At 43.3% G+C, this 14,902-nt stretch overlaps 1 protein-coding gene across 1 annotated transcript in view; it reads right to left on the reverse strand.

Moving 5' to 3' along the window:
• Nucleotides 1–2,392: 2,392 nt before the first annotated feature.
• Nucleotides 2,393–14,902, reverse strand: part of FCHSD1 (FCH and double SH3 domains 1) — a 198,153-nt gene continuing 185,643 nt past the window's right edge. Inside the window, exons 16-20 of the mRNA XM_068277714.1 lie at nt 14,058–14,217; nt 12,883–13,088; nt 10,294–10,393; nt 7,555–7,622; nt 2,393–2,830 (exon numbers count right to left, since the gene is read on the reverse strand). Of these exons, the coding sequence (XP_068133815.1) occupies nt 2,771–2,830; nt 7,555–7,622; nt 10,294–10,393; nt 12,883–13,088; nt 14,058–14,217 (594 nt within the window). The 3' untranslated portion in view covers nt 2,393–2,770. The remainder of the gene's footprint in view (nt 2,831–7,554; nt 7,623–10,293; nt 10,394–12,882; nt 13,089–14,057; nt 14,218–14,902) is intronic.

Raw genomic sequence — 14,902 nt, forward strand, 5'->3', positions numbered from 1 at the left:
TATCCGCTCCTCGGGCGTCTAGCACATCGTGGACGGGTTTGTCAGCAGCACATAGGGTTGCATTGTCGCGTGCGCGCGCGCATAGACGAGACCTTTATGCGGGGAGGAGGCGCGTCAGCTGACCGGCCGGTCGGTTGATGTCAGAGGAGACGCTCGCCGCTCCTCATTGGTTGATAAGAGGGGGCGTGCCGTAGGGGGTCTCCTCTGCTTCTTAAGCTTCCCTGAATCACTCGCAACTTGTCTGCTGTTGCGAATACTTCGTGTTAGCGCTCAGACCTTAGTTAGATCCGGTGTGCTTTGATCTGGGAGGAAACCGGGGATTTCACACAGTGATAGGATTGTTTGATAGCCATAATTATAACTGAATATTGTATTATCTGTGTATGACTCTTGCTAGTTCTGACTATTCTTTCTCTCAGTGATTCTGTACTTCTGCCCATCTGATCTTGTTGCCGACTCTGCCTGTTATAACCTTCCTGCCTTTGCCTTCTGACTTTGTACCGTATCTGCCAGCCTGTTGCCAACTCGTTTATTCTGACCACTCTACTCTCACCAGAGGCCCTAGTCTCTGGTGAGGGGTTTTGTACTGTTAGTGCCCACCAGCTCCTCTGGTGTGGCATAGCTATACCTGTCAGTACTACTGTTGCACCAAGCACTATACGAACTATACTTTGCTATTGCATTAACTTTTGGTATACCTGTATTATTGGTGATTCTGCAGATCATCATATAATCAAGTATATATCTGCATTATAGGTGATACTGCAGATCACCGAATAATCAGAATACAGTTCTTGCTGACACCAATCGTTACAACTGGTTAGCGAGTGTCTAGAGCAAGGGTGCCAAACTCGAATACAAAGTGGGCTGAAATTGTACACTGGGACAGAGTTGCGGGCCAACCTCAAGTCTAGTGGTCCTTCTTCCCCTATACAATTCCCTGGTATCTAGAGGCCCCCAACCTCTACTATACAATTCCCTGGTGTCTAGAGGACCCCACCCTTCCCTATACAGTTCCCTAGTGTTTAGGGCTTCCTACCTCTCCCATATGGCTTCTCTTGTGTTCTAGGGATTGCAAGTCCTGACCTGTTACCCACTGGGAATATGTGCGGCATCATGAATCAAAAAATGACAAAGGCTACAGAAAATCAAGCAGCTGAAACACTAGGCAATGACAATATCTCACTTTCAGAACTACAGCAATGGTCTCCTCAATGCATAAATGAAAAAAAAAGCAGCTTGAAAAAAGGGCGCAGGGGATTGCAGATAGTAGAATATCACTTTACAGATAGTCTACTGCTGGATTCTCATAGTAAAATACTGGTAATGCTTATGGATATTTTAGTATGGCTAAAGGTGCGTACACACGCACGACAGCACCCAACGACTTGTCCGTCGGCACCTCCCGCTGGGCGGGTTTTCAGCAGACTGTAGTGCGTGTGTACGCAGGCTGTTCCTGAACGATTCGCCGGGCGGATTGTTCAAGAACAGCCTTATCAGTCCGCCGACAGTGCGTCGTGTGTGTGTACGCACCTTAAACCTAACCCTACTCCCACAGAACTCATCCTCCACTGATGCCTAACCCTAATCCCCCCTGGTGGTGCCTGTCCTTAAGCCCCAACCCTAACCCACCTCTGCCACAGAGCTGTGACTTGCAGCAAAGAAAGTACATTTGGGTGTCCGGAGGCGTTGTGAAGCCGGGATTTCGCCGTCTAGAAGTCCCCAATAGAATTGCAGGCGCTTAAACATGAGGATATGTAAATTGTGGCATTGCATAGCTTCATGCCAGCTACACAATGCCAGAATTTGCATATCAGCATGCCCCGTCGCCCACAATCCTTTTGGGTGCCGCTGGGCACTGAGAATTTGCTTCTTTGTCATAAATCGGGTGCCTCCAGGTGGTGAAATGCATCTTTGCTGCAAATTGCAGCCATTATCAAAGCCATGATTTGCGGCAAAGAAGAAAAAATTTCCACACCTGGAGGTGCACAATGGCCATGCGCCCAAATTTCCTTCTTAGCCGCAAATCGCAGCTTTTATAATAGGTGCGTATGGCGGCGTCTTTATCAGAAGGGCTCCTGCGCCTTTTTTTCCTGATTCGCTCCTTAATTCCCATTCACTTTGTACTGCTAAAGGAAGAGAGTGGAAACTCTTTGGAAAACATGCTTCTATCCCAATATTTTTAAAACATCAAATTCAAGATGAACATACATTTTCAAGGGAGGCTCTTTCAATAGCTGGCATCATGTGACTATCGGTCTTATGGTAATATTCTTTAGTACTTTGTCACTAATATTTATCTGTTAGGGAGGAAGTCATTTTTTAAATTCTAGGAAATGGGCTTTTACATGATCTGACCAATCACACAAGTTTACCACCACACACACAACCATTTTAACCGTGATAAATATTTTTAGTCTTCTAAAGCTTTTAAAATACATTATACATAAATTATTTTAAAGCATAATAAAATGTCCTTTTACATCTAATAAAAGTGCAAATATAGAATATAAAAAAAAAGAAAAGAAAAGAAAAAAAAAAAAGATTGGGGGTCAATTAGGTGTGACCTTTTTGATGTAAATTTTATAGAACTGTTTCAGAAGAAAATACTGTCTCTTTTCAGTCAATAACGTTTTCCAGTTTCCATGAAATCTCGAGTGGCCAAATGGAGAAGCTTCCATGTAGCTTTCATCACCATCTGGTCTTCACACCCGTGGCAGAAGGTTTCCTGGGAGTCTTGGCATGCAAGGCACAGGCGGTGCAGTGACAGTTACTGGTCTGCCGGGACGGAGTCTGCTGCTTTTGTAGGGGGTGGTGGAGCCGCCCGCATCTGCAACACACACAAAATGGCATTCAAGCAAAACATGCCCAAAATGCCTATCCCCGCTCATACGAGGAAAGCTCCACTGTTTACTTCCTGAGATAAGCATGAATAATTTTAACAACATTTTTAATTAGAAACATTAAAATATGTTAAAATAATGTTTGTCTTCTCCTTTGTTTGAGCCATGACTTACTTCTATAAACCTGTGTTATAAAGATCAGACCTGGAAAGTGAAGACTTCCTGTCCTTTAAATGAAGCAGTGCCTCCCACAGACACTTAAAGGACTGCTATCGCAAAAAAAGTAGGCAGTTCAAATCTGACAGAATCCTCAGGATCATCTGGGAGGGGGGGGGGAAGAGGGTGGAGGGTGTTTTTTTACCTTCCAAAACGTTTTGGAAGCATTTTAAAGGGCACTTCCGGTTTTTCTATCCAGATATCTGAATAGGTCGGATATCCGCGGATAATACGTCCGGATATCCACGTTCAGGCAGATATTTAACCACTTGCCGACCGCACGCTTATACCGTGCGTCGGCAAAGTGGCAGCTGCAGGACTAGCGATGCAGTACTGCGTCGCCAGCTGCAGGCTGATTAATCAGGAAGCAGCCGCTCGCGCGAGCAGCTGCTTCCTGTCAATTCACGGCGGGGGGCTCCGTGAATAGCCTGCGGGCCGCCGATGGCGGCTCGCAGGCTAAATGTAAACACAAGCGGAAATAATCCGCTTTGTTTACATTGTACGGCGCTGCTGCGCAGCAGCGCCGTAAGGCAGATCAGCGATCCCCGGCCAATCAGCGGCCGGGGATCGCCGCCATGTGACAGGGGACAGCCTGTCACTGGCTGCACAGGACGGATAGCGTCCTGTGCAGCCCCGATCACCGGGGATGAGCAGGTAGGAGAGGGAGGGGGGAATTTCGCCGCGGAGGGGGGCTTTGAGGTGCCCCCCCCCCGCAACTAGCCTGCCCACCAGAGCGATCAGACCCCCCCTGCACACCATCCCCATAGGGGGGAAAAAAGGGGGGCGATCTGATCGCTCTGCATGAAACCTGATCTGTGCTGGGGGCTGCAGAGCCCACCCAGCACAGATCACAAAAAAGAGCGCTGGTCCTTAAGGGGGGGTAAAGGGTGGGTCCTCAAGTGGTTAAAAGGTCGAATTCAGATATCTGAACCGGATCCGGATATCTGGGTATCCGGATCAATTCGGATTTTAAAAAGTACTATCCGAGCACCCTGCGTGAGGGTGCGTGCCTCCTTGGTGTTAAATTTTCCCAGGATTTCTGTGCAAAGTGATAAAATGTATTTTTAAAACTTTTTTCCCTGTAACTTGCCAAAATCTGTCAAGCAAGGGTCTAGTATACAGTACAGGAGAGTATTGATGTGTATGCACGTTTATACTGTTCACAGCTTGTTTTTATGGACGGACATATCTGTCCATACCGCTAGGGAGGTTAAGTTCTACCTTTTATATTTATTTTTGTTTTCCCTAGTTGAACTTGATGGACAGAAGTCGTTTTACAACCAAACTAACTATGTAACCATGTACTGGTAGAGTGTAGGAGGCACCCAAGGTATAACAATCTAATATGAAGACGGTAAGAAGATCTTACCTTAAAGCTGTCACATTCAAGAATGAAATGTTTTCGATAAAAGCAAAGAGTTTTATTATGCACATCAGACAACGCATTTCGTGGCAACAAACCGCTTCATCAGGTCAAGTTCAAGTGCTTGCGGAAAGTCCAAGAACAATCAGCCCTGAGTCACAGGTGCTCAGGGCTGATTGTTCTTGGACTTTCCGCAAAACACGTTGTCTGATGTGCATAATAAAACTTTTTGCTTTTACCGAAAACATTTCATTCTTGAATGTGACAGCTTTAAGGTAAGATATACTTACCTTCTTCATATTAGATTGTTATACCTTGGGCGCCTCCTACACTATCCCAATACTTTTAGTAACCTCCTGAAGAGGAGAGTACTTATTTTGACCTCACATTTTGCAAAGCCGAACCCCCCCCCCCTCTCTTTTTTTTTGGGAGCAGCGACCACCCTACTTTTTCGCAAAGGCTGAGTGGGGACGGTACTTCCCCACATGTTCCTATGAGTGGTTGCATTTCCTGCAACCTACCTCTGTGACTATACTTGATTGTTATACACATAATACCTCCTGAATTATCTCGTTTAAAGTGAATGGGAACCCATACTGAAATAAAAAAAAGTCAGATACTCACCTAAGGAGAGCTCCCATAGAGCATTCCCTCTCCTCTCCCGGTCCCCGCTTGTGCGCTGGCTCCCCCATAGCAGTATTTGACCTTTTCGGTCAGATACCGCTGTTTCACGGTGAAGGGAGGCTTCGGAAATGCTTCGGGATCCTGAGTGCTCCCGAAGACAGGCCGCTCTACACTACGCACGCGCGAGCGCCCTCTATGACGCACTCGCAGGTGCGCAGTATGGAGCCACTTGTCTTCGGGAGGACTCGACTCCCGAAGACTTCCAAAGTCCCCGCGGCAGGAGATTTGAACGGGGGAGCCAGCACAGCACCGAGGGCACCGGGAGAGGAGAGGGAAGGCTCATTAGAACCCGTGCCTTCCCTCTCCTTAGGGGAGTATCTGACTTTTTTTTAATTTAGTACGGATTCCCAATGGCTTTAAGATAAGTGCACTGCTTTTGACCTCAGTTGGCAGAACTTGCGCTGTAAATTCTTGGAATGCTTTGATGTCTCTCTGCTGACAGAAAATATAGAAACTAAAAACAGAAGTCCTCTGTTATTGTCTCACACTGCCCCCTTGTGACAAGTGGCCAGAAATACACATTACAGCAGTGCTGATTGTTAGCAAGGAAATGTAACAAATAATTTATTTTAGCACATTTTTTTTATTTCTTGTCACGGAGCACTTACAAACCTCTAAATAAATTGGCTGCTTAAGGGGTAAACTGTGTTTTTTAAATGTTTTAGCATTTTGGGGCACCTCATCCTTCACTAGTACTTAATAAGGTATACTTTTCCACATGATGATCTGTTTATTTCGAATTCTAGACATACAAATGTCCAGCACAGGCACTGAACGTGCACTGAAGGGATTTTTAGACAGATTCACAATCCGGGCAATGCCTCAGAGTTCAAATCAAGATGTCTGGTGTTCATTTCACGTAATCAAATACACAGCACTCTAATTGGCAAGTTGTCAGAGTGTTTGCAGTAACTGCGCGCAGAATAATGAGGACTCGTCTCTTCTGCTGGCTGCATACAAGACAAGGTGAGGGCATCAGCACAATGAACAAGTGATTAAAAAGAGATTCATTTTTCACCTTAACCCGTTGACAATACCAATTCATTATGTAATAAGCAGGAAAGTGACACTAGAAGCAGATATAGGGAAACAGATGTCAGCTAGTTAGTAATGCAGTAGGGTGAGGATTAGCGAATCAAATAAACAAGTGAGACAGAATTACAAACCTTAGAAAGTAACAATATCCTTAGAGTACCATGCAAATGTTTTAGGCACTTAAGAAAATATGCAGTAAACCTTTCAGAAGGAATGGACGGCCATTTTTTATGCATCAGTTAATCTAGACAAGTGCACACAAAGATCCACGAGCATTATGGACTAAGGCCCGGTTCACATAAGCGTTAAACAATCCGTTCCCGGATTGGATGGGACTGGATGCGAATTTATCCAATGTTAACCTATGGATCTGTTCACATCCGACAGTTCAAACAGATCCATTACGCACGATCCACTGAAGTTTCCTTCTGCAGCAATTTTTCCAGACCGCTGAGCCCAGTGGAACGGAAACGGAAGCTAAAGTGCTGCATTGGGGGCAATGAGAAAATGGAACGTTTCTTCACACACAGTAAAGAAACGGACCGCTCTAAGGATCAAGATCCACTTAGGGGGTGGGGGTGTGGGGGGAATGTGGGGAAACTGAACGGAAGCAGCTGAACGACAATGGAGTGAAAACGGATGCGATCTACCAGTAATCAGATCCGTTTTCATGGATCCGTTTGCCACTAAACTGCCAATGTGAGCCGGGCCTTATGGTCCTGTGGCAATGCTTGGGTGATCTGCCGTAGCAATGTTCACACACTGTGGTGGGCGTGCTCGGAGGCATTGCTAAGAATTATTTTCACTATGTGCTGCAGCGGTTTCCGATTTGGCCACAACACCCGTGCTGCTGTGAAGCTGCAGCCCAAATCGCTTAGCCGTGCCATGCATGGATTATGGTGCGTGCTATGGGAAATTACACCATGCTGTCCAGAATCGCAGCGCAGTGCGATTTGGATGGAAAACCATAAGAGGAATAAGCAGCGTTTCCCCGCCTAACTCACCTGTGGGGAAAAGGGCCCTAATTAGCAATCTCGGGTGACCTGCAGAACTTCACACATAATCCCTGTATTCTCCCTATACAGCCTTGCTGCCTATTGTAGCCACTGCATGAGGTCGAGTTGAAGGAAACCCAAAGTGAAAATAAACTGATGACAAACAATTGTATCTAAACCGCAAACCGCCGCTGTGCACCATCCCATTGCAATACATTAGACAAGCGTTTTTATAGGCGGATGCGGCCGGCGGATCGCTCCAAAAACCGCTCGGTGTGCACTGGGCCTATGATTTACACCAATAATGAATAAGGCAATTATGGACAATTAGACACACAGGCCAGTAGATGGAAGAAAGCCCCGATAAGGATATGAGCAGGCAGTGGTTGGTAGAAGCTGCAGGCTGCTGTATACTCACTGGTCTCAAGCGTGTTGCTGCAAAATCTGGAGAGCTCTGTGCGCTCCCAAACCCGTTCTGTCTGGAGTCTGCAAAGTAATTAAGCACAGCAGTATTGATTACAGATGACTCTTGTAGTCCTTTTGTACCATTAACAAATCTGACACATCTCTTGTGTTTTCAGATGCACAAAGCAATATTGTATTTCTCAGGGAATTCAGTATATGCTGTGCGCATAATAAACTAAGAATAATGCTTAAAGCAAACCCATCACAGACCTCGCTAAGAGAAACCGAGCAAGTTATAAGAAAATAGGCAATCGGGTTAAGGGCTGTGGAGTAAGTACAAAAATCATCCGACTCCTCAGTTTATGAAACCACGACTCCGACTCCAGGTACCCAAAAATTTGCTCCGACTCCGACTCCCTAGTCTAATGCTTGCCAGAGCTGCGGAGTTGGTACAAAAATCATCTGACTCAGTCATTGAAACCACCGACTTAAACTCCAGGTACCCAAAATTTCTCAGACTCCTCGACTCCGACTCCACAGCCCTGATCAAGCTGGAGTGCATGTAGTGAAAACTGCATGTTACTAGTTACAGCACTGTAGGGTGCTGAGAAGGATTGGAGGAGTAGCAGTCACCATTTAAAGAAAAGAAATGGCATCTTACTTTGGCAATCTACATCTCTGAAATTACTGATCATTTTCACAACAGATACATGGGCCTCAATTCACTAAGCTTTAACAAACACTTTATCAAACGTTTGATAATTTACCTCATGGGTAAAACATAATTTTGAATTCACTAAGGTGTTATAGATTTATTGAGCGTTTTATCGATAAAACATTTGATAAATCTATAACACCTTAGTGAATTCAAAATTAGATTTTACCCATGAGGTAAATTGTCAAACGTTTGATAAAGTGTTTGTTAAAGGTTAGTGAATTGAGGCCACTGTACACTGTGGGCAACATATATCACCAAAAGGTGAAAATAAGCGGTGCGAAAAGTGCACTTAAAACTATCTATTTGTATGAATTGTAAAAGCATTGGGCAGCTCAATAACCAAGTGGTTAGTAAAGATGAGCGAAAACATCCTACAGAGTGATTCCATTGGCTGGCTGACTCAGTGGGGCTTCCTGATTGGCTGCAGTATTTAAACCTGGATGGCACAGTTGATAGTTGCCTTAAGTTAGCATTAAGTCACAAGAGCTAGATGCTGGGTGTACCTTTGCTTTTCCCGCCTTTTACGTTGCCTAAAACCTGCCCGTATTATCCTTCTGATTGCTGCCTGGACCAACCTTTGCTAGTATTTGACCACACTTCTGTCTCATCCCTTGAACCTGTATTGCCTGTATGTGTATGACTTCCAGCTAGCTGACTACAATATTACCACTCTGACTGCCATCTGATTACTGTGTATGACCCTGGACTGTTTGACTACGTTTATTGCCTGTATCACTGCCTAGTGAGTTTTGGTGATACCACTGTGTTACAGCCTTCCGTTCCTATACCTTGCGCATTAAAGAGAACCAGAGATGAAGCACCCTCTTGTATTTTACCTTATAAATCAGTGGGAACATGACAGTAAACACCTAATCTGCCCTTTGTTTCATTATTCTCTGTGTAATCTGACTGTTATCACGTCTGATAAGAATCCCCGACTGAGAAGTCAGGCTGCTCCGTCTAGCTTTGCTACAGAAAGATTATAGCTAAGTCTGTCTTCTGTGGTGTTATTTCAAGCCCAAGCCTGCCCCCTTGTGGCTTTGCTATAATGACTCAGCAATAATCATTCCCAGCAAAGCCAGATTTAATTGCTCAGTCTGGGATTCTTGTGACTGCTGTTAACAGACACTTTTAGCAGTGAGGAGGAAACAGAGAGCATGGTAAGTGTTTTCTCTAATGTTCTTACTGATATACATGGTAAAATACACAAGGGTGCTTCCTCTCTGGTTCCCTTTAAGGTCTGGGTGTAGCCATGTTCTAGGTAGACACAACTTGTCTCCCAAGGCTGAGTAGGGATACGCCACATAGAGTGGAGACTGTGGTGGAGATTGGGACATAGGAACTCCTATAAGCCGATGGATCCACTAGGCTTAACAACCACTATCTGCATGGAGTTGGTATGTTCTCCCAGTATTTGCATGGGTTCCCTTCAGAGACACACTAGTAAATTAATGTGCTGCCACTAAAACTGGCCCTAGATGTTAAAGGCAGCCACCATATAAAAAGTATCCTACAAGTTAGAACTCAAAGTTAGCTCCTAGACGGCAATTCATTTGCTCCCTAAGTGCTGCTGCACACTGCTTTCACCATTCCTTGCAGAGGAAAGATCTTGGCTCCCATGAACCTTGCAACAGCTACCAACAGCAACAAAGGTCGTGATCTTATCTTCTGAGGATTAGTTTGGTTGTGTAGCAAGTTTTTCCTTCAGCCCACCCAATTTCCAGCCACTAATCATGTATTGTGAATGGTTGCTGAATTTCCTTAAGGAAGGGGAGTTTACTGGCTCTCTGCAAAACCTGCCAAAAGGCATCCAAACCCTTAGTACAGAGTTTAATGTCTCGAAAAGGATGAGGGAAGAACAAACACAAAAAAGAGGAAGGGGAAATTGTAGGAGGGGAACCAGTCAATGAAAGGTCACAGGCCCAAAAGATACGAAGCTATTTTTAGCTCTATGTTCAGATTGGTTTAGTAACCTTTACAGAGTACCTCAGTTTGAAGTTCCCTATAAAAACAGATCTATCAGAAATACAATACCTGGCTCTGCAGATGTTGTTCCTTGTACTGTGGATCTCTGGACAGAAAGGGGAGACAGAATTGGAGGAAGGCAGGTCGGTGGAGCTGGGGAAGGAAGGTCCTACAGGTGTAGAAAACAAGGAGAACATATTACAAATCTGTCTCTATTACAGTATATCCCAATTTACAAATCATACTAATGATTGTTCCTCATATTCTGCATGGTGTGTGCAACAGTGTGCAAAAGTGAATATGATTTAGTGCCTGTCCTCAGTGTAAGCTGGCTGTCACTATGGCCACCACAAGTCAGGTGAGATATGTTCATGCATCTTCTCCTCTCACCACTAGATGGTGCTGTAGAATAGTCAGGAGATGGTCTATTATGCTAAATAATGTCTCTCAACATTATAACATTTGACAACACTCCATGAAAAATTATGGACATGATTTACAAAGCATTTTCACCTGTTTTCCTGTCTAGGTTACATTTTTAAGGTTCCAAAGAGCAAAAATATAATATAATTAAGGTAAGAAAAGTAATATTGCTTGTTAATGTGCTGAGAAGTTGTTTTTGGAAAATAGATGATAAGTCATTTATGAGAAGTTTTGTGAATAGAGTCCTATATTAGCTGATGCACAAAGAAGTGTAACTGATTTGTCAGAATAGAAACTTAAAGGACCACTATCATAAAAAATGGTAACATTTAAAATACATGTAAACATAAAAATAAGAAGTATGTTTCTTCCAGAATAAAATGAGCCATAAATTACTTTCCTCCTATGTTGCTGTCACTTACAGTAGGCAGTAGAAATCTGACAGAACCTACAGGTTTTGGACTAGTCCACCTCTTCATGGGGGATTCTCAGCAAGGCTTTTATTCCTCATAAAGACATTTCCTGAAGAGGATTTATACAATGATGCTAGCCAGCTTCCCAGCTTGCTGCACACCTTTTTTTGGCAGAGCAACTGCCATTCACTAAGTGCTTTTGACAATCAACAAAACCCTGAGAATCCCCCTGTCGGTAATGTCAGATTTCTACTACATACTGTGACAGCAACATAGGAGAAAAGTATTTTATGGCTCTTTTGGTCTGGAAGAAATGTATTTCTTATTTGTATGTGTATACATGTATTTTACATTTTACATTTTGCACAATAGTAGTCCTTTAAAAGGCAACCAAACTTTTGCTACCTTGATACAGCTTAGCAATTTGAAACTGAACCAATCAAATTAAGTTGTGTTCATTTTATAGGCCTGATTCCAAGTTGCATTTAAACTGCAACAAAGTTTGCAAAGTAAAAAACTAAATAAATCTTATTCAGAAATTAGCTCTAGTCATCATTAGTGTTGACGTGTTTGGAATGCATGCAGTGCTCATGTATGAAGATTCAGGATCTGATTGGAAGGATTTGAATAAACATCAACACATCACTACTCGAGGTATTTTGCAATTCAGAGTTGCTAGAGACTATCCCATGTCAAATTGCCACTGCTATACGATTTTATTACCAGTAAAAAGCAAAAACTGCTAAAAACAATATCAACAGTATACGTTTGGTATACATGACTACCCAAATTTCGCATCCCTTTGAGTCATTGGTTCAGTGCTTAAAGGATACCCGAACTGAAATGTGACATAATGAGATAGACATGTGTATGTACAGTGCCTAGCCCACAAATAACTATGCTGTGTTCCTTTTTTTATTTCTCTGCCTGAAAGAGTTAAATATAAGGAATGAAAGTGGCTGACTCAGTCCTGACTCAGACAGGAAGTGACTACAGTGTGATCCTCACTGATAAGAAATTCCAACTATACAACACTTTCCTAGCAGAAAATGGCTTCTGAGAGCAAGAAAGAGGCCAAAAAGGGGAATTTCTTATCAGTAAGGGTCACACTGTAGTCACTTCCTGTCTGAGTCAGGACTGAGTCAGCCACTTACATACCTGATATTTAACTCTTTCAGGCAGAGAAAGAAAAAAAAGGAACACAGCATAGTCATTTGTGTGCTAGGCACTGTACATACCCATGTCTATCTCATTATGTCATATTTCAGTTTGGGTATCCTTTAATCAGAATTCTGCACAAAATTTCACATACCACCACCCTCACTTGTGGCAGGCAGATGGGCCGTTTTTTTTCGTAAGCCACCCTGGATTAATAATACAAAACCTGGAAGAGCTCTCTACGGGCTCAATTTCCAAAATCAGCACTGGAGAAGAACTGTAATGCTACACAGAATGGAATCTTACCACTTACCAGGTTAGTAATATATATATAGGGATGGTCAATGAAATGCAAATAATTCAGAATTGATGCTGGATTATTCAAGTTTTTTTATGCAGTTTATAAATAAACCAATCAAATCTTGCCAAGGTGGAATTTGATTGGTCCATTTTCAAGATGCATAAACTGGCATACAAAATGTGCATAATCCTGCCTCAACTCAGAATGATTTACAACTCAATGACCATCCCTGTTCCTTACATATCAGAGATCAGACTACACTTATGCAGAAAATGACACAGAATACTACTACCAATAATAACATTTTATATATCACATATATCATCAATTATACCATTATACGATTGCTTTATAGAAACATACCTGATTTGGTTCTGAATTATCTCCTGATAGTTCCTCAACCACAAGTGACGGAAACACTCCCACGCGGCCATTGAATTCACCCTTCCAAAAGCCGTCATCTACCCCTCCCTCGTCTTTACGGATCAGATGAATGATGGCTCCTTCAGGGAAGCTGAGTTCTTCCTCGCTCTGCCCTTCATAGTCATACAGCGCTCGAGCGAGAGATACTGGGAACAGGAATGGTAACCATCAGTACAGGAAAATCATTTATGGTTACTGGTAATTTCTCAACTGCACAGCAGAAATGCCTCTACGACCAACCACTGGCAGAAGGTTTGTAAAGAAGAAAACATATTTACCATCACAGCTTAGGGCAATGTGCTCCTGCTATACTTTTGGCACAATATGCATAGAAGAAAGTCTAGCAAATGCTCCAATAAAGTTCATCATCAATTTACTTAATGGTTTGTGGCCTTGTTGGGTAGTACATACAGCAATGTGGCGCATGTTTTCCTATTACCTAACATTCCCCCCCCCCCCCTGCCAAAGTAAATACCATCTAAAATTATAGGTGACCATACATCTACCGATTTTGCAGCCAGAGCGACAATCTCATTTGAACATTTTAGGGGAATCGGATGAAAAACGGTGCCGCAACATGTCTGCCCGATTGATGTTTTGAACAATTTTGGGTTGAAATCAGTTGAAAGCGTCAATTGGACATGCTGGAAAATCTCCATTGCACATGCTTGTTTGGGTGCCAGGCGGTAACGGCATGCGATATGATGATGAGCGGCGTATGCTACAGACCACCAGCCAATGTCCTGCCAAATGTTAAATGTCCGTTCCCCCAGGTGCCCATGCTCTGTATAATCTCACCTGTCCCTGGCCGCACTTCAGGTGAGACGATCCGCGGGCGGATCGCTCGGGGGTTGGGGACTGCCATACACATTCTTCATTATTGGTTAAGGCGGTCATTATCGGCCGCCTGAGCCGAATTTAGTCAAGCATGTGTACGAGCCTTTAGACTGTGGAAGGGACATTGGAATATGAATCGGGGATGGTATTGGAATGTTAGCTCTGAGGGACAGTTAGTGACATGCCTTAATCAATGTAGTCTGCAAAGTACTGTACAAAAATGGCAAAGCTATGTGAAATGCATAATGCTAATAATAGTCATCCATGATTCATCCTACCTCCAGCATCCGACCATTCCAACTCTGCTATCCCGGTGAACGAGGTGTCTAAAGACAGCCCCCTGCCATGCCCCTCATCTGTGGAATCTGCTGTGCTCTGTTTGATGAAGTTAATGTATTTTTCTGGTACATAGCCAACCTGACCACTTTTGTTCCGTGCCTGAATAAAGGGACAAGGAGAAGAGTATAACATTTCCACTTGCACAAGGATTGAACTCGGGAGTTCTTTTCACATGCTGAACACAAGCTTGGGACTTACGACATTCTGCATCACTGTTCAGACAGACTGTCACTACTGCATCAGAAACAGCTAAAGGTTTAGTCAGGGCTTACAGTGTATTCACAGGAATGGTTTAAGTAATTGTGTGTATAAAAATAAACTAAACACAAATAAAAAAAAAAAATCTGAATCCTGTGTTGTTAAGATGGCTAAAGTGATAGTGATATAAACAATTATATCTATCCTCCTCCTAAAAAAGAATTTTCGATATCCCACAGTTTTACTGTATATTAGGTTTAAAAACATAAAAAATTGTTTTGTCTAAGGACAATGACACAGTCTGTCCCGTGTCTCAGAAAGCCAAAATATATGAACCATTTACCTTTTTTGGCTGTAATTCCTCATCAGTAAGGGACGCTATAGTCTGAGGCTTGGTTCACACATAAATCTGAACTTTTTCGGCCCAGTGTTGTCAGTTTTGCATCAGTTTTCTATCAGCTTTACCTGACTACATTGGAACTGTACACCTTTTATGTTTGAACACAGCCACAGAAACACATAGAAAACTGATGCAAGACTGACAGGACAGTACAGATTTATGTGTGAACACGTACAAAACTGATGC

The sequence above is a fragment of the Hyperolius riggenbachi genome, chromosome 3, assembly GCF_040937935.1.
Source record: "Hyperolius riggenbachi isolate aHypRig1 chromosome 3, aHypRig1.pri, whole genome shotgun sequence".
Lineage (NCBI taxonomy): Eukaryota > Metazoa > Chordata > Amphibia > Anura > Hyperoliidae > Hyperolius > Hyperolius riggenbachi.